Source organism: Trypanosoma theileri, assembly GCF_002087225.1.
Source record: "Trypanosoma theileri isolate Edinburgh chromosome Unknown TM35_Tth_5_V1, whole genome shotgun sequence".
In the NCBI taxonomy this organism is placed as follows: domain Eukaryota; phylum Euglenozoa; class Kinetoplastea; order Trypanosomatida; family Trypanosomatidae; genus Trypanosoma; species Trypanosoma theileri.
The window spans coordinates 281,620-300,618 of NW_021639847.1; the positions used below are offsets into that span (position 1 = coordinate 281,620).

The 18,999-nt window shown below is 35.8% G+C and overlaps 3 protein-coding genes across 3 annotated transcripts; all 3 read left to right on the forward strand.

Annotated features, from left to right (window-relative positions):
- Positions 1 to 32: 32 nt before the first annotated feature.
- On the forward strand, positions 33 to 1,661 carry TM35_000052030 (putative tubulin binding cofactor c; the record flags this gene model as incomplete). The annotated part of the gene is made up of 1 exon (XM_029022858.1): positions 33 to 1,661. The coding sequence occupies one exon, from the start codon at positions 33 to 35 to the stop codon at positions 1,659 to 1,661; it is 1,629 nt and encodes a 542-aa protein (XP_028885673.1).
- A 1,056-nt stretch (positions 1,662 to 2,717) lies between these two features.
- On the forward strand, positions 2,718 to 15,737 carry TM35_000052040 (putative dynein heavy chain; the record flags this gene model as incomplete). The annotated part of the gene is made up of 1 exon (XM_029022859.1): positions 2,718 to 15,737. The coding sequence occupies one exon, from the start codon at positions 2,718 to 2,720 to the stop codon at positions 15,735 to 15,737; it is 13,020 nt and encodes a 4,339-aa protein (XP_028885674.1).
- Positions 15,738 to 16,241: 504 nt separating this feature from the next.
- On the forward strand, positions 16,242 to 18,218 carry TM35_000052050 (putative tubulin tyrosine ligase; the record flags this gene model as incomplete). The annotated part of the gene is made up of 1 exon (XM_029022860.1): positions 16,242 to 18,218. One exon carries the CDS (start codon positions 16,242 to 16,244, stop codon positions 18,216 to 18,218), a length of 1,977 nt encoding a protein of 658 aa, XP_028885675.1.
- Positions 18,219 to 18,999: the final 781 nt, after the last annotated feature.

Genomic DNA, 18,999 nt, shown 5'->3' on the forward strand with positions numbered 1-18,999 from the left:
AAAAAAAAAAAAAAAAGGAGTACTATTTCCGCATGTCTGTCAAGTACTCCTCCAGTCCATATTACAGTGAGAACGATGGTCGATATGGTGATATTGCCTCCGCCACTTCTCTGCTTAGCAGCAATCAGGTGGTCTTCTGTGTAAACCCGGTGCTTTTCCAAAACTGCGGTATTCTACTGGATACCCCAAGTGGACTGACAACATCTGCGATTATGAAATTACGACAGGAATCTCCCAACAGTACAGCCATCTCATTAGCCATGTGGACGGATATTGCGGTGAATGTGATTGGCATGCGGGAGTCCGTGGCGTATTCTGTATTTGATGTGGTGTATGCCTTAACGGGTAGTTGTTTACAGGCCTCTTCCTATGTAAATGGAAGTACAACAAATAATAAATCGTTAGCAGAGTGTCGTCAAGATGGAAATCGTGCACTTCTTAAGAAGATGGGAGGAACTGTAGATGAATCTCGTTGGCCTGTTGCCTCCGCTTCTCGACAGGTAAGTTTACCAGCACTGACAATCTTTCTTCTGGCACAACTTATTCTGGAACACCCACCACGACCCATGTTAGGCGATATTAGTCAAGAACATGTGATGAGTAGTGTACGGCAACATTTACATGATTATATTTCTGCTGTAGCGATTACTCGTCCTGGTCGTCTAACTATAGCAGATGCACAGGAACTTCGAATTCTTCTTCGTGAGTTTGTAAATGGTGTTGAACAGCCATTTGGTACGAGTATCAGTTTTCTCTGGCCACGATCAGAGAGGACTATTGATATCACCATTTTATCTCAATTTATACGTCCTAGAATAGTACTAGCTAGTGAACTCTCTGCTAGTACGACATCTTCACCATTTAGTAATAACGTTATTGTAAAAGGTTTACGTGGAACTATATATATTCCACCATATCCAGTTATGCCAAGCAATAGTATGAAAACCATAGCTTCTTCTAGCTATACTATTGAAAAATGTGCACAATCTAGCTTTTATATTACATCTGATTTACCACATACACGTCTTTCTCAACTTGTAAATTGTACAGTGGCATTAGGTCCAGTTGGTGGTATTTTATGCATTGATCGTTGTGAAAACAGCACCATTTCTGCTTTATGTGCTGCAGTTGTGGTGAGTCGATGTAGAAATATTACAATATTTATTTGCACCAATACTCCTCCTGTGCTTTGTTTACATGAGGGGGCCAATACATTAGAAAATGTTCGCTTTGCCCCTTATAATTCCCACTACTCCACCTTAGAGGAACATTTAGCCAGTTCCGGTGTTAATCCTAAACTAAATCTATGGAATGTTGGACTTCCCTCCACCCAGTATGTTCTTCCCCCGGATGAGTTCACACCATTGTGTTTTCCAGTAGCTCCACAGACAAGTGCGGTGGTGACAACCCGCACAAATCCCTGTCCACTACCGCGTGTGTACGCCGAGGCATTAGAGAGACGTGTGCGGCGCTTTCAAGAGACATCAAAACAATTGCATGATGCCTATCAGCGATTAGAGGCGGAGGGGCGAAAAGATTTAGCGGATGAATTGCGTGGAAAGGTGCATACTATGTTTATTGAGTGGCTTCGTCGGGTTGGGCAGGAAAAGGGATTGATCAGTTTGCTTCTTCAAAGCACAGACGATCGCTCTCCTAGTTAGAAATGAATAAAGAAGAAGTAGAAGAAGAAGAAAAGATTTGGAAAAAAAAAGAAATAAAAAGAAGAAGAAATAAAGAGAAGAAAAAAGAAAAGGGAAAAAGAAAAAAGAGGAAGAGAAATGGAAATGGTATTTCTTTGGAGACCAGTTTTAAAATAGATTCAGTACACTGGAGGAGAAATGCATACGGTATACATGGTATACAAACATTTCATTTCCTTTTTTTTTTTATATTCTTCTTGTTGTTATTATTATAGTTTTTTTTTTCTTTGTTTTTGTGTGTATGATTGTTCCGATTTCTCCTATTGTTTCTTCTTTGTTTTCTCCCCACCAGCACCTTTTTTTTTTGTTTTTCTGTTTTTTTTCCGTTCGTGTATACATTGCAACAGTGCCTTTGTGTGGAGATGAACCACAAGAAATATATGAATATAAATATATATATATAGATAATTCCTTCAATTACGCACGGGCATGTATTTCTTTTTCTTTCTTTCTTTATCTATCAATTATTCCCCTTTGCATCAATTTCATGATGGATGACTCTTATATTATTATTATTATTATTATTATTATTATTATTATTATTTTCTTGATTATCGCTATTGTTTCTATTCCATTACCTCTTTTTCTTTTCTTTTTTTCTCTTAACGGTTGGAGGAAGTAGCGGTGCATAACAAATACATTTTTTGACGATCGACTGCCTTCTCTTACGGATACGGAGAGAAGACGCGGTGGTGTAATCAAAGAAAAAAAAAGAAAAGGAAAAGAAAAAAGAAAGAAGAAGCACACATACACACATATACAACACAGGGATCAAAACAAGCAAAAGAAAAAAAGAAAGGAAAGAGAAGAATACAAACAAGTAAACACACGAAAAGAGAGAGAGAAAGAAGAGTACAAAGAAAAGAAAAAAAAGAAAGAAAAAGAAAAAAAGAAGTACACTGAGAAGAGAAGATTTCCAATACTACCTTCAAGATAGTCAACAACAACAACAAAGAAGAAGAAAAAGAAAAAGAAAAAAAAAAACAAACAAAAAGAAAAAAAAAAAGGTTTGAGAGAATGCAGAGGGCAGGGTTGGTGGCGGTGGAGTCCCTTTTATTTAGTGTGGCCCAGCGACACCTGCAGGTCCTCTTCGGCGCCTCTCAAATCACTCGCGGCGATGACTGCGTCTTATTTGAGTTTCCCCCCACTGAACAACAATCTCAATCTCAACAACAATCTCAACAACAAGGCGGTGGAGAAAAAGAAAAAGAAGAGGAGGAACGATGGGGAAATGAAGTGCAGCGACTCTGCACGGCGATGGTGCGGGAAGTGACGGGCCGCACAAGTCTTCGCCTCGCCGGTGAGGAACACGAGACGGACTTCACTTCACTGAAGGCGCACACTATTCCATTTGGAAAATTTATGGCGGATGTGGCGGATCTTGACACGATGCCCGACTCTTTGGATTCCCCGTCTTCTCTGTTGAATCTCCAACACATGCTGGAGGTTTTATATAAAGATGTGGTCTCTGATATGAAGGAAGGGGCTTTACTGGTAACGCACTTTCCAAAGGCGATGTGTCCAACTGGGGTGAGATTGGATGTTTTGATGGGAAAATCTATTTGTATGCGGGTTTTCTCTAGTACGGAAGAGGAATTGATGCCGGAAAGAGTGGAATTGGGAATTGAAAATGCATCCTTTCTGGCAGGATCATTATCTACCACACAAGGATTTTCACATGAAGGACCATTAATAAAAGTTTGGATTGATCTTCGTGTTTTGGCAAATGCGATATCTTCCTATTCTACAGCTCCTATTGAAAGTGAATTACCTTCGCAATGGCGTTATAAATCCTTTACTTTACCAGAGGCAACAGAAGTACTTAAGATTGTACATAAGGCACTTCATTCCTACTGGAATCGTAATCCACATAATGAGCGAACAAAGGTAAATGCTATTTCACTTCTCTCTATTGTCTCTGGTGATTTACGAGAGTATATTAAGAGTCAAATATTAATGGAGAGTTCAGATTGGCAAGGACCATGGCGTATGAATTTGGATCATCTTGAAAAATCACTTTCTCTTATAAAGGAATGGAATACGATGGTTCGTCTTTTATTAAAAGAAGAGTGGAAAAACTGGGATGGGGGTAAATTTCATGATGAAATACTTGAAAGGTTTGCTGCAAGATTAAGAGATGTGATTCGTATTCGACAATTATTAGAAAGTGCCTCAAAGATTATGCAAGTAAAACTACAGGATTCCATCACACCAGAAGTTCTCTTTGAAGGCCAAAGTCTTACAGATAATAAAATTACCTCTGAAGAACAGTGGGCAGAGTGTATGGCAAAGTTTGAGAAGGAGTTTTCTTTTCTAGAAGATAATTTACGTGGTCGAGTGAAACAATTATTTAGTCTTCAACAACAACAACAACAACAACAGGGAATGGAAAGTTCCATTCGTTTATTACAACAACATCAAGCCTTACTTCGTCGTGATGGGATTCGAAATGGAATACAAAAAGATTTAGTCGCTATTGCAGATTTTCTTATTCAACAATTAGAACAAATACGAGGAAGGTATGAAAATAATAGACGACGGACAACAAATGAATTACATTTATTACGTATTTCAAAAAGTTGTCAAACGGAATGTGCACTAGTTACAGAGAATGCGTTAAAACTATTTGGAATGTCAGAGGAACTTGATAAAGTTGTGGAAGCTTCCAAAATCATTTTACAGGAAGTTCAACAAAGTGAGCAGGAAGTCTTAACATCATGGAAACAAAATATGGAACAACAGTGTAAAAAGATATTAGATGTTGCCGATGCCTTTACAATTGTCTCTGTAGATAAAAAACACATGATGTGTACATTACATTCCAGTGTAAAACAATTTATGCAAGAAATTCATACCATTCGTAGTTGGTGTGGTGATAATGAACAAGAAGGAAATAAATCATCTTCTTCTTCTTTTTCACAGTTAAGTGAAGAGGCGGAACAAACGATATCTTCCTGTGAACGATTAGTAAAAGCGGCTACACGTACAATGCAGATTGTTAGTAATTATAATATGGTTCAAGGACAAATCATGGAATGTACACGTCCCATGTTAGAAGGAGCCTCTACACATGCACGTAATCAATTATTTTATACCGGTTCCAATACTCGTTCTATTTCCATCAATAATTATAATGAATTGGAAGGATTAAATATGCGTTTTCAAAATGCTGTAGATGCTATGAGTAATGATAATCGTAGGATTCGTCGTTTTCATTATGATTTTATTAGTCAAGTCATCGCCTTATATAATGTAGATTTAGCTCGGCATATGGATCAATGGAGAAGTGCCGTGGATGGAATGCGAAGTTCCTTTGAAGACTTTCTCCATACACATCGTCATGAACATTGTGAGAAATGGCGAGAACACTTGGATGCTCAAATCTATAAAGTATTGGAGTATCAATATAGACGAGGATTGGAATCTCTTCATGAGAAAATGGAAGAGTTTAAAGTAGAATTAGTCTTTAAACAAGGTCAAGTTCACTTTAAACCCACATTTGAAGCTATGCGAGAAGCCTATTATGTGAAATTAAGAGAATTTGTAGGTGTTCCTTTACGATTTCGTGGTCTTCAGGCTAAACGAGAGTCTGGTGGACCCTATGAAATGTATAAGGTAATGCCATTATTTAATAAGGAACGTATTTTAACTGTACATACGAAAGCAATGGAACTTTTTGCAAAACTTAATCGTGTACGAAAAGCATTTCGATCTTATGTATTAGTTGGGGCTTGTGGAGTGAATGGGGCCCCGGATGTGGATACATTAGTAGAAGCTATTGCCAAAACAATGAAACATTACTCAGAAGGGTTTAATGTTATAAAGGAACAGACGAATAAACTTCATTCTATTGATGATAGTATGAAAATTGATTGTTTTATGATTAGTACAATTCCCATTAAAGCTACTATAGAAGAACAATTACATCGTCTTGAAGAATCATTAATTAATGCTATTCGAAAATCTTTACAACGAATGCTTGGAGATATTGATTCTTTTGTATTTAATGCTTCTAATGTTATTACACGTCAACCCACTACAATGGATGAAGTCGGTCAAGCAAATAAGGCATATTATGAACTTCATGAAACCATGTCTCAGTATGAAACGAAACTCTCTCAATTAGAAGAAATGAATAAAGTTTTACGACAACAATCGGGAACTTCTATTGATTTAGGAGCGACGAAATCTCGTTGGGAACATTTACGGGAGGCGATGGCATCTCATCATAAGATTATAGATGCCTCAGTTTCAAAAATGCGGGTTTCATTAGATGCGATGATTCAAAAACATATGAAAGATGGACAACGATTTGCAAGTAAATGGGTAAAGCAAAAACGTCAATTAGTTGTTGCCTTTGAAGAGAAAAAATTAGATCATTTTAAAAAGGCATTAATGGAATTAAAAGATCTTTATAGTGAATTGGAAGATATTAGGAAACAAGGAAATGATTTAGAATCAAAATGTGAATACTTTAAACTTCCTCCTCCTAATTTTCAACAAATAAATGAAACTATAAAAGATGCGACGCAAACAGCCGCGATGTGGGAATTATATGATGCCTTCTGGGAAAGTTTAGAAGAATTACGTAAAGAAGATTGGCTTACATTTCGCTCTCATATATATATATTTGATGATTTTATTACGGAATGGAAAGGGAAATTATCCTCTGGTGAAAAAGAAACTCAAGAGAGTTCTAGTGGCCTTATTATTATAAAATATCTTTCAAATTTATTAGAGGAATGGACCACATGTGTACCTCTTCTTCGATTTGTACGTGGAGAAGGAATGATGACGGAACATTGGAATGAAATGTTTCGTCTTTTAGAAATTGATAAAGGCATGAAGAGTTCTGAACTGACATTTGGTGATATTATCGATCATTATAAACAAATCATTACAAAGGAACCGGAATTAAAAAATCTTCACGCACGAGCACAAGGAGAAGTTCAAATACGAGATGCCTTACAAGATCTTCGGGTTTGGGCATTAGAATCTACCTTTACTCTTATCACTCCTACAGATAATACTACTACTTCCACTAATTCTTCTTCTTCTTCTTCTGTAAAGGTGAAACTCATCACCGATTGGAAAGAAACCATGACAGGAGTAAGTGAGAATCAGGCACTTATTCTTTCTCTTAAAGATAGTCCATTCTTTTCTCACTTTGCAGATGAAATTAATGGATGGGAAGTTAAACTCGCAACCTTATATGAAACTCTTACCTTAATGAATACTATTCAACGTAAATGGACTTATTTAGAACCTATTTTTGCTCGTGGAGCTTTACCGCAGGAACAGGCACGATTTAAACGTGTTGATAAGGAATTTGTATCTATTTTACATGAAATAGAAGTAGATCCTCGTGTAATGACAATTGGTTCTCAATCGGATATAGTGGATAGATTAAAAACAATTTTAGAACAAATTGAGAGATGTCAGAAATCGTTAATTGAATATCTTGAAACCAAACGTGAAAGTTTTCCTCGTTTTTACTTTATTAGTGATGAGGATATGTTGGAAATTCTTGGACACAGTAAAAATCCATCCGTTATTCAAACTCATTTGAAAAAACTTTTTATGGGTATACATTCTGTATTATTTAGTGAAGATCAAAAGTCCATTACACATATGGTTTCCGCCGATAAGGAAACTGTAAAATTAAAGAATGATATATCGATAGAAGAAGATGATGTGGAAAAATGGTTAATACGCTTAGATGCGTGTATGCGGGAAACTCTTCAAGATTTACTTTTTGAATGTGTAAAAGTAAAAGATCTTATGTCTATGGAAACTATTGAGATGTATCCATCGCAGATATTACAAGTAGCCCAACAAATACATTTTGCTATTTCCATAGAGAATGCCATTACTTCCAATCAACTGCAATCTGTAGGGGAAACCTTAAAGAAAAACCTTAATCAATTAACATTAACCCCTGTAGATGCAAATACGGTTACTATGTTAAAAGTAAAGGCTCTTATTCTTGATATTATTCATCAACTTGAAATTGTAGAACTTTTAGAAATGAAAAAAGTAAAAACAGTAAAATCTTGGTGGTGGCAAAAACAATTACGTTATTATATTTCAGAAAATCAACAATGTTTAGTTGTAATGATGGATGCCAGTTTTGAGTATACATATGAATATCAAGGAAATGCCGCTAAACTTGTTCATACCCCACTCACCGATAAGTGTTATCTCGTCTTAACAAAAGGTATGCAACTTGGATATGGTGGAAATCCCTATGGACCTGCAGGAACGGGAAAAACAGAATCTGTGAAAGCTCTTGGAAGTGCCATGGGAAGACAAGTATTGGTATTTAACTGTGATGAGGGAATTGATTTTAAAGCTATGGGTCGTATCTTTATAGGTATTGTAAAATGTGGAGCCTGGGGATGTTTTGATGAATTTAATCGTTTAAAGATTGATCAACTCTCCGCTATTTCACAAATGATTCAAATTATTCAAGAAGCCATTAAAAATGGAGAAAGTACATGTCCTTTATTAAATCGTACAGTTCAGGTAAATAGGAATTCTGGTATTTTTGTTACTCTTAACCCTGCAGGAAAAGGATATGGTGGACGAACAAAATTACCAGATAACTTAAAACAATTATTCCGTGAAGTGGCAATGAGTATTCCAGATGCGGAACTCATTACATCTACCATGTTACTATCAGAAGGGTTTACACATGCTAAGAGTATATCTAAACAAATTGTGGAACTCTTCCGTCTCTCTGGACAATTAATGTCTAGACAACAACATTATGATTGGGGTTTACGTTCTCTAAAAGCCGTTTTACGTTTAGCAGGTAGTTTAATGCAAACGTGGAAATTAAATAATAAAGAGAAGGAAATAACCGTAGCACAAGAAGAAGAAATTATTTTACAATCCCTTAATACAAATATGCTTAGTAAACTTGCCTTTGAAGATGTACGTGTATTTAGAAGTTTAACCATGGGTATATTTCCTCATATTAAATCCAATGATATCAGTTATGGAGAACTTGAAACTGCTGTGAAGAAGGCTATAGAAGATCTTCAATTAACGCTTATTCCAGAACAAGTGGCAAAGGTTATGCAATTATATGAAGCTTTACAACAACGAATGGGTGTGGTATTAGTTGGTCCTAGTGGAAGTGGGAAAAGTACACTTTTTCAGATTCTTCGCCGTTCGTTACAATCACTGGGAGTTGAAGTTCCTTTACATGTGATGAATCCTAAAGCAATGCCGCGGCAACAGTTACTTGGATATATGGATCCCGATACACGTGAATGGTATGATGGTGTTCTTTCCGCCGCCGCAAGAGAAGTGGTGAAGTGTCCAAGAGAATATAGACCATGGATTATCTGCGATGGGGATATTGATCCAGAATGGATTGAATCCTTAAACTCTGTATTGGATGATAATAAATTATTAACACTTCCTAATGGTGTTCGTATTCAATTTGGGAATAATGTTAATTTTTTATTTGAAACACATAGTTTAACCTATGCCTCACCTGCAACTGTTTCTCGTATGGGTGTTATTTTACTTTCAGAGAGGGATATTGATCTTGAATTGGCATCTCATTCATTCCTTGTGAAAGAAACACCAGAAAGACGTGAATTTCTTCTTCCACTTATTAATAAATATATTATTCCTGTTTTATTTGAGGCATTAAAGACAGAAGCCTTTCCAGTCTCTACAACTCGAATGGGAATTTTAAAATGTTCACTTATGCATGTTTTACCTTCTGTGAATGAGGAGGATTTTGTACTTTCTTTTATGCAAGGTATTTGTGGAATGTTATTACCAAATGGAGCTCAACAAATTGCAGCCGCTTTGTATGAAAAAAGTAATTTAAATCCAATCTCTAGTAAACGTCCATTAGATACGTATTACGATCGTAAAAAGAAACGATTAGTTGAACATACAGCCGATTTACGTGAAAATATTACAGCTGATACTTTAGTAGAAAGTGGTGCTCTTATTCACACAGCGGATATCCAACGTCTCTTATCTACTATTAAACCACTCTTATCTAATACAATGGGAAGACCTCTCTTTCTTCTTGGACCTGAAGGATGTGGAAAAAGTATTGTTCTTCAACAATCTGTTAAAGATTTTAAAGGTGTACGAACAACAGTTCTTCATTGTAGTGCCCAAACCACTTCTTTACATCTTATTCAGAAATTAGAACAGTTATGTACATTGGCAAGCACAAATACAGGACATGCTTATCGTCCTAAAGAAGGTGAACGATTAGTGGTGATATTAAAAAATGTTAATCTTCCTAAACCAGATAAGTATGGAACTGTAGAACTTCATGCCTTTTTATTACAATTATTTATGTATAATGGATTTTATAATAGTGATCTTGAATGGATAGGTATTGAAAAGATTCAATTTGTGGCAAGTATGGATCCTACAATATCTGCAGGAAGATATGAAGTAACTCCTCGACTTCTTTCTATTGTAAGTATTGTATATATGACCTATCCTTCAAGATCTGGTATTCTTCAAATTTATACAAGTTACTTCTCTGCATTACTGAAAAGTCCATCTATTGGTCAAGAAAATGATTATAATAAAGGGGCTGGTTTAGCTCAATATGTTATTTCTGTATTTGATAAAATTAGACGTCGTTTTGAAGGAGAAGAACAGGCACATTGTATATTTACACCTCGTAGTATTACAAAATGTGTAACGAATCTTCTTATGTATGCAATGGATACTCAAACAACAACATTACCTGCTGTTTTAGCATATGAATCTATTTGTACTTTTGCAGATGGTTTATCTCGTACAGAAGATCGTAGACGAGCGGAAAAGATTATTTCTGATACTCTTACTACTATTGGTTATTCTACTCCTTCAAAGGAAGATTCTAATCCTATTATGTTTGTTTCATGGTTTAGTGAAGTAGATAAGAAAGGTATTAAACCATTAAAAGGTGTTCCTTATGAAACTATTGCAGTAGAAGTAGAAAGAGCTTTAGTACGATATAGTCGTGAATTTAAACATCTTAATATACATATTATTCAAGAATCCTTATCATGGTTAACTCGAGTAGATCGAGTCCTTTCACGTCCATTTGGTCGTCTTATTCTTGTTGGTCGTCCTGGTGTGGGTAAACGTAATTCTGTTTGTTTAGCTGCTTATATGTTACGTATGGAAGTAGTGACATTAAATATGGTTCAAGGATATAATATTAAAAACTTTAGACAAGAATTACGACAACTTATGCAACGTGTTATTACACAAAATGAACATTTAGTACTTTTATTAGATGAACATAATATTGTAGATGAGAGATTTCTTGAAATGATTAATAGTCTTGTGAGTAGTGGAGAGATTCCTGGTTTATTTTCACCAGAGGAATTAGAAACTATGTTTACCCCATTAAGAGAAGAGGCTTCTAGTGAAGGATATATTGGAAGTATTTATTCTTACTTTTTATTACGTGTACGTCGAAATCTTCGTGTGGTTCTTAGTATGGATGATCAACATGAATTATTTTTAGTAAGACTTCAATCTAATCCTGGATTATTAAGTAATTGTGATTTACTTTGGATGGGTACATGGAGTAATGAAACTGCACGGGCTATTTGTAAAAAACGTTTACATCATATTATCAAACGTATTGAAGAAGACCCAAGTAATAAAAATTTTCATCTTCATCGGGAATTATTTGCTGTACATGAGGGATTTGGTAAAGATGCCACACCTGGTAGATTTCAAATTTTAATGGAAACCTATGAATCTATATTACGAAAGAAAAGTGAAAATAGTGAAATAGATCTTAAACGTCTTCAAGCAGGTTTAACAAAATTACATGAAGCTGAAGAAAGTGTAGAAAAGATTCAAAAAGATGTGAAACATAAAAAAGAACAGGTGGAAATCATGCAGCGAGAAGCCGATAACGCATTAACAGAAATTCAAAAGAAAATGGAAGAATCCAAAGAACAACGTGATAGTGCCACTGAATTACAAGAACGATTAAAGAATGAACATGAAGAAATTATTGTTAAACGACAAAAAGTAGAAGATGAACTTAGTGGTATTAAACCTTCATTAGAAGCCGCCCGAGAGGCAGTGAATTCTATTCGTAGTGAACAATTAAATGAAATTCGATCTTTAAAAGCCCCACCAGAACCCGTAAGAGATGTTCTGGAAGGCGTATTAGCTTTACTTGGAGTTACGGATGTTTCTTGGCAATCTATGCGAAAATTCCTTGGCGAACGGGGGGCGAAAGAACGAATTCTTGATTTTGATGCGCAGAAAGTAACACCTGCCATTCGTGAAAATGTTTCTCGTTTATTAAATCAGAAATCCACATCTTTTAAACCAGAAGTTATTCATCGGGCATCCGTTGCGGCGGCACCTATGGCAGCTTGGGTAAAGGCCATGGTGGATTACTCTACCATTTTAGAACGTATTGCCCCACTTAGTCAACAATTACAACAATTGGAAAAGAATCAAAAAGAAGGAGAAGAACAGTTGCATGTATTGAAGAAAAAATTAAAACGTATTGATGAGGCAGTGGAAGAATTACGAAAAGAATTTTCTAAGAAGTGTAAAGAGGCAGAAAGACTTAAAGATACGCTTGAAAAGGCACAAATGGAATTAGAAAAGGCTTGTAATTTATTAGAGAAACTTAGTACGGAAAAGACACGTTGGGCTCAAGATATTGAGAAAATTGAATTAAATAATCGTTTACTTCCTAAACGGGCTATTATTTCAGCTGCTTTTATGACTTATATTGCAAAAGAAACAGAAGATATAAGATTACGATATTTTAAACAATGGTCCAATCGTCTTAATTTTACTTCCGTAGAGACAGTAACAGGATTTATGAGAGCAGAGAGTGATTTACTAGAGTGGAAAAGTGAAGGTCTTCCAGGGGATGATCTTAGTCAAGAAAATGCTATTGCAATGTTGGATGCTGTTCAAACTCCACTTATTATTGATCCTGCTAATCAAGCTATTGAATGGGTAAAGGTACATTTAAAGAATAAAAATATTATTACCGAGGTTACATCTGTACAAGATGAACGTTTTGCACATACATTAGAACTTGCTGTTCGTTTTGGTAAAACCCTTCTCGTTATGGATGTAGATGGTATTGAACCTATTTTATACCCTATATTACGAAAAGATTTACTATCTGCAGGTGCAAAGAGAATTGTACAAGTTGGTAATAAACAAGTCGATTGGCAAGATACATTTCGTATTATGCTTTTTACACGTCGTACAGATCTTTTACTTCCACCAGGTGGTGCAGGATTAGTATTAGAAGTTAACTTTTCCGTTACCCGATTTGGACTTGAAAATCAATTATTAGGTGTGACTATTCAACATGAGCGTCCAGAACTTGAAGAACAACGTGTAGAATTGGTGAAAAAGGAAGAAAATCTAAAGTTAGAACTGAGTAAACTTGAAGTACGATTATTAAATGATCTTGCCAATTCTCATGGAGATTTATTAGAAAATACAACACTTATTAGTGCCCTGAATGATATTAAAACACAAGCTTCTAATATTACAGAAGCTTTACAGCAATCACGTGCCCTTCAAGTGGAATTGGATGAGAAACGTGATGTTTATCGTCCTTTTGCTAGTAAAGGATCTATGATTTTCTTCCTTGTAAAGGATATGGAAAAGTTAAATCGTATGTATCACTTTGGACTTAATGATTTTGTTGGTCTTTTTCTTGAATCTTTAGATGCTTATAAAGAAACAACAGATGTAAACCAAAAAATATCAGAATTAACAATAAATTTTGCTCAAAAATGTTTTTTCCATGTTTGTCGTGGTTTACTAGAGTGTGATCGACTCCTTTTTGGTATTCATCTTATTCATGGACTCTTCCCTGAGAAATTTCCCGAACCTCTTTGGGATCTTTTGGTAGGAGCGGCCAAAAGTAATAATACGAATAATAATAACTCTAGTGATGCGGGGAATGAAGAAAAGAAAAGTGGTGATGAAAAGATTCCTTCGTGGGTATCATTACCGACAGCCCGTACAAAACTTATTACTATTAATTCTGATGAGGTTGGGTCAAAACATATGCAACAGTGGGAATTACAAAATACAGATCGATGGGTTAATTGGATGCGTGAATCTGCCCCAGAAGAAACTTTAGTAAAGAATGAAAGTTTTAGTATAATGGATCAATTACTTATTATTGATACTTTCCGACCAGATAGATTAACAGATCTTCTTCATCATATTATTATGTACCTTTTACATCTAGAAACACTTGTTCCTGTTACTTCATTAGAAGAAATACTTGGACAAGGAAAATCTATGATGCCAATTATTCTCATTACCTCTAGAGGAGCAGATCCAAGTTTAGAAGTTCAAGAAATTGCATTTCGATTAGTAGGAAGAAAACGTTTTGTACAAATTGCTTTAGGTGGTGGACAAACAGAAGATGCCATGTTACATCTTCGTCGTTGTGCAGCTCAAGGAGATTGGCTCTTTTTAAAGAACTTACATTTAGTATTAGATTGGGCCTCTGTACTTGAGAAGGAATTAAGTGCAATGCCAACTCCAAATCCAGATTTTCGTCTTATTATTACCACAGAACCACATGATCTCTTTCCAACGGTATTACTTCGAATGTCCATGAAAGTAACGGTGGAAACTCCTCCAGGAATAAAACAAAATCTTCTTCAATCATATACAATATGGGATGAATCATTTATAAATAATAAAACGAAAACAACATGTCAAGTATTGTTTGGTTTAGCATGGTTTCATGCTATTTTACAAGAAAGAAGAAATTATGTACCTCAAGGATGGTTAAAATTTTATGAATTTTCATCATCAGATTTAAAATCAGCGGCTGAAAGTTTAAGTATTCTCTCCTCAGAAAAGATGGATTGGACAACTGTACATGGATTATTACAAGAATGTATCTATGGTGGACGATTAGAGAATAAAACAGATGAGAAAGTATTAATGACATTAATTTCTTTTGTATTTAATGATGATATGCTTACCTCATGTAAAAATAAACTCTATGGAAATATTTTTGTTCCATCTACTAATGTTCATAATGAAATTGTACAATTTATTCGTGATCATTTCCCTGATAGTGATAATCCTTCTATTTTAAGTCTACCAGACAATGCAGAACGTGTGGTAAAAGAACATATGGCCACTCAACTAAGAGAACATCTTAGATCTTTTGCTAATATGTCACAAATTGGAATAAAAACAACGACAGAAACTTGGAGATCTTTACTTGGACCTGTAATAGAAATGTGGAATGCGTATGGATCTTTAGTAGAAACTCATATCCCTGTTATTTCTGAAGATGAAAAAGACCTAGACCCAATGTATGTATTCTTTGTAAGTGAAGTGGGTTTGTTAGTCAATATTATTGATGAAGTAGCTGATATTTTTACAAATTTACGTTCTGTTATTGATGGTACACTTATTCCATCACTAACGTTAAGAGAAGAGGCAACAGAACTTATGGGAGGTCGTGTTCCACTTAGATGGCTTGAACTTATGGATGGACCACGAGAGGCAACATTATGGTTATCAACATTACGTCATCGATTAGTAACAATGATTGGATATTGTAAAATAACTTTTTCCATGTCAGCAGGACCTTTTGATTTGTTAGACTTTTTACGACCACGAGCTTTTCTTAACGCGTTAAGAATATTTACAGCACGTACTGCTGGTGTACCACTTGTTGATTTGACACTGTTGGTTTCTCCTGATAGTAGGGTAACACATGATCTTCAAGTGGGTATTACAGTTAAAGGAGGATCTATTCAACTGCAGGGAGCTATATTAAATGAACGTGGTGAAGTGGAAATGGCATCTGCAAGTTCTCCATCTTCACTAGCGTTAAAAACAGATCTAAAAGTAGGATGGGTAGTGGCGCAAAATATTAAAAACTTAGCCAGAATTCCACTCTATACAAATGCGGAACGAGTTAGTCATATTTTGGATTTGAATATTTTATGCAATGAAGAAGTGCAGGAGAAACTACTCTTGGGAGGGGTAGCCGCCTTTCTTATGACTGTATAGAAAAAAAAAAGCAACAGTGAAGAAGAAATAAAGAGAGAGAGAGAGTGGGAGGGAGAAAGGGGTAGAAGAATTTTTTTTTTTTTATCTTTTAAAGAAATTTAGCTTTAAAGAATTTATCTCCTATTGTAGAAGATTACCCCTTTGCTTTGCTTTTTTTTTGTGGGGGAGCAGGGGATGATGTCTTTTCGTTACCCATATTGAATTTCTTTCTTTTTCTTTTCCATATGGGCTCCCTTTTAAGGAAGAGCGCAAGAGTTATTATTATTGGTTGGGGTTAATTGTTGTTACTTTATTTTTCTTTTTTTTTTTACTTTTTGCAGGATTAAAAAGATCGTCTAACAAATTATTCTAGTCTACAAAAGATATTTATATATACTTGAGCGGGGAGAAAACTTTAAACAAAGCAAGCGAACGTTAGGTTAAAAAGGGGGAAAAGAATAAAAGAGATTTTTATTATATTATATCAAAAAAGAAAAGAAAATAAAAAAAAAAAACTACGACTGGATGGATACGTTTAAAAACTTTTCGGCGATTCTGGAAGGTTGGTTTAAGGCGCATGATATTCCGGAGCATTTGCAGCATAAACTTTTTGAAAAAATTCGAGATGACGTTTTCGACGCCGGTGATTCTTTTTCTTTGGCCATGATATCAAATGAAGATTCTGAGGACAGTGTTGATGTTTCACAAGGGGAAACTGATGCAGAGGCAGAAACAGAAGTAAAAGAATGTGATAATAATGGTACAGAGTATGTTTTACTTTCTACAAAGGATTTACGAGCAAAGGAAGATATTTGGCTTGTTGACCATTGCTGTACCTTTCGTCTTCGTGGGTTTCGTGAACACCTTGAGGCTAATGAAGGGCTTCGAAATCGTTTGGGGCATATTCTCTCACTTAATTTATCTAATACCAATGTAAAAGAGGATGTTCAATCTATTTTTGATCATATGTGGAAAAAAGTTGGTTCTTATCGACTTGCCGCATCAGTTGATGCAGGAGACTCTCAGTATGATAGTTACTGGTTTATTCATGATGAAGTTGGCAGTGCTATCCGAATAGTGACAGATGAAACAGGAAATATGAAATTGGAGCCTATGCCTGTTTGTTTTCCAGAAAAAGGTGCTGTCTTTTCTGTAATGTGGTGTGTTGAGGATATGGAGGAGGGTACAATAGCCACACGAAAAGCTGTTTCAGTTTTAGAAATGGCAAATGCAGGAGGGAAAGAAGCATTGGAACTTATGTATGGAAATAAAAATGAGGAAGCATATGTGGAAGCCAAGAAAGTCTGTGTAGAGTCATGGCAACGATTGGTGAATATATTAAAAAATACTACTTCTGTTAATGTTAATAACTTTTCTTCTGAGGAAAAAACTATGCCTTTATCAGTGAAAACGGAGGTTGAAATTCCATTTCGTGTATTTACAGATAGTGAGTTGGTTGCTGATAATCTCACCGATACGTCTAATTTTATATTGGTTGATCATCCAGAGGAAGCGGATGTGGTATGGATTTCGCATGATATTATTGAAGATTCTAATGATTACCAGAAAGCAAAATTTATCTCACAATTTCCTGAAGAACGTATTTTTACAAGTAAACAAGGTTTATTAAAACTTATTCAAAATACATTGGGATATGTAGATTGGTATCAAGTTGGGTATGACACGGTTTCACAACTTCGTGAATTTATTGGTGATTATATGGTACGACAAGCGCGGTTGCAAGGAGGTGATGATACCAATATAGTCTCTCAAGAACATATGAGTCACTTGCGTAATGAAGATGGTACAAATTTATGGATAACTAAACCTGTAAATTTGGCGCGGAGTATTGATATGACAATTTCTTCTAATCTTGATGCATTAATTAAAGCAATGGAAACAGGACCCAAAGTGGTTTGCAAATATATTGCAAACACTGCTACGTTGCGTGGTCGCAAATTTGATCTAAGATTTATTGTGGCTGTTCGATCGTTCTTTTCAGATGAAACACCTTTGGAAGCATATGTATACAACGTTTTCTGGACGCGTTTTGCATTAGAAGATTATGCACTTGATGGGTTTGACTGTTATGAAAAACACTGGACTGTAATGAATTACGCCAATCCAGAAAAATTACTACAATTACATGATAAAGATTTTATTAAAGAATTAAACAACGAATACGCTGCGAAAGGATATGGTTCTTCTATTTGGGAAACTGATGTTTACCCAAAAATTTTAAAAATGCTTAACGAGGCACTTGGGGCGGTAAGACTCAAGAATACTGGTCATAGCCGTTGTCGAGCTATTTACGGTATTGATGCGATGTTGCGTGAAACAATCTGCGCTAAGTCTGGACAAAAGACACTGGAGCCAAGTTTGTTAGAAATAACCTATGGCCCTGATTGTCGGCGCGCCTGTAAATACCACCCAGATTTTTTCAATGATGTATTTCACACGCTTTTCCTCGGAACACCGAGTGGTATGACCAAGCTTCCGTAGGTCATAAAAGGGTTTCTATACGTTTAGTTTGTGGTGGGTTTTTATTCTTTTTTTTTTTTCTTTTTTTTCTGTAATAATGTGTTTTTTTTTTTTCTTGTAAGGGCTTGTGAACGAAACGTGACGCCTCTTACGCCTGGAAATTTATGATGCCTTCTTTTCCTCAATTTATTGGTATGAATATTTTAGGAAATGATTGGGTTTTTTTTGAAAACCTACACATCCAACCTTCCCAGAGAGAAGGCAAGCGTCGGGAAACGAATTCGCGGCGGAAGTCACTTTTCAACTGTTGATTAGAATGGGATGATTGGAAAAGAGAACCTTTTATGGCTCGTTTCATCCCGCCCCCGCCCTGGTAAAAGAAAAAAGAAAAAATTAAATAACTTTTGATGCAGTTATTACTGATATAGAGGATTTGAATGTCTTTTTTAAATCAGCATAGGGCCGGTAAAAAAGTTTTTTTCGGATTGCATTACGCCAATGGGGCCTGCACATTCCCCGCGCCATTTTGGTATAGCAAATTCCTCTCCTTGAATGACCGGCTAAATTTAAAAATTCACTCTGCGGTGTAATGTTCACCAGGTTTCAACCCATCTGGATCACAGAAGTGGCGCTTCCATTTTTCGGCGGTCCGAAAGAAGAAGGGCATGCATACCCGAGGCGGCCCCGATAATGAAAAAGAAGCCGCCGGCACAACAGAGGAGAAGACCGAACCACCTTACCGTTTCTACAAAATGGCTCCTGGCCTTCGATAATCCGCGGGGTTGTGGCCAGGGGAACCCCA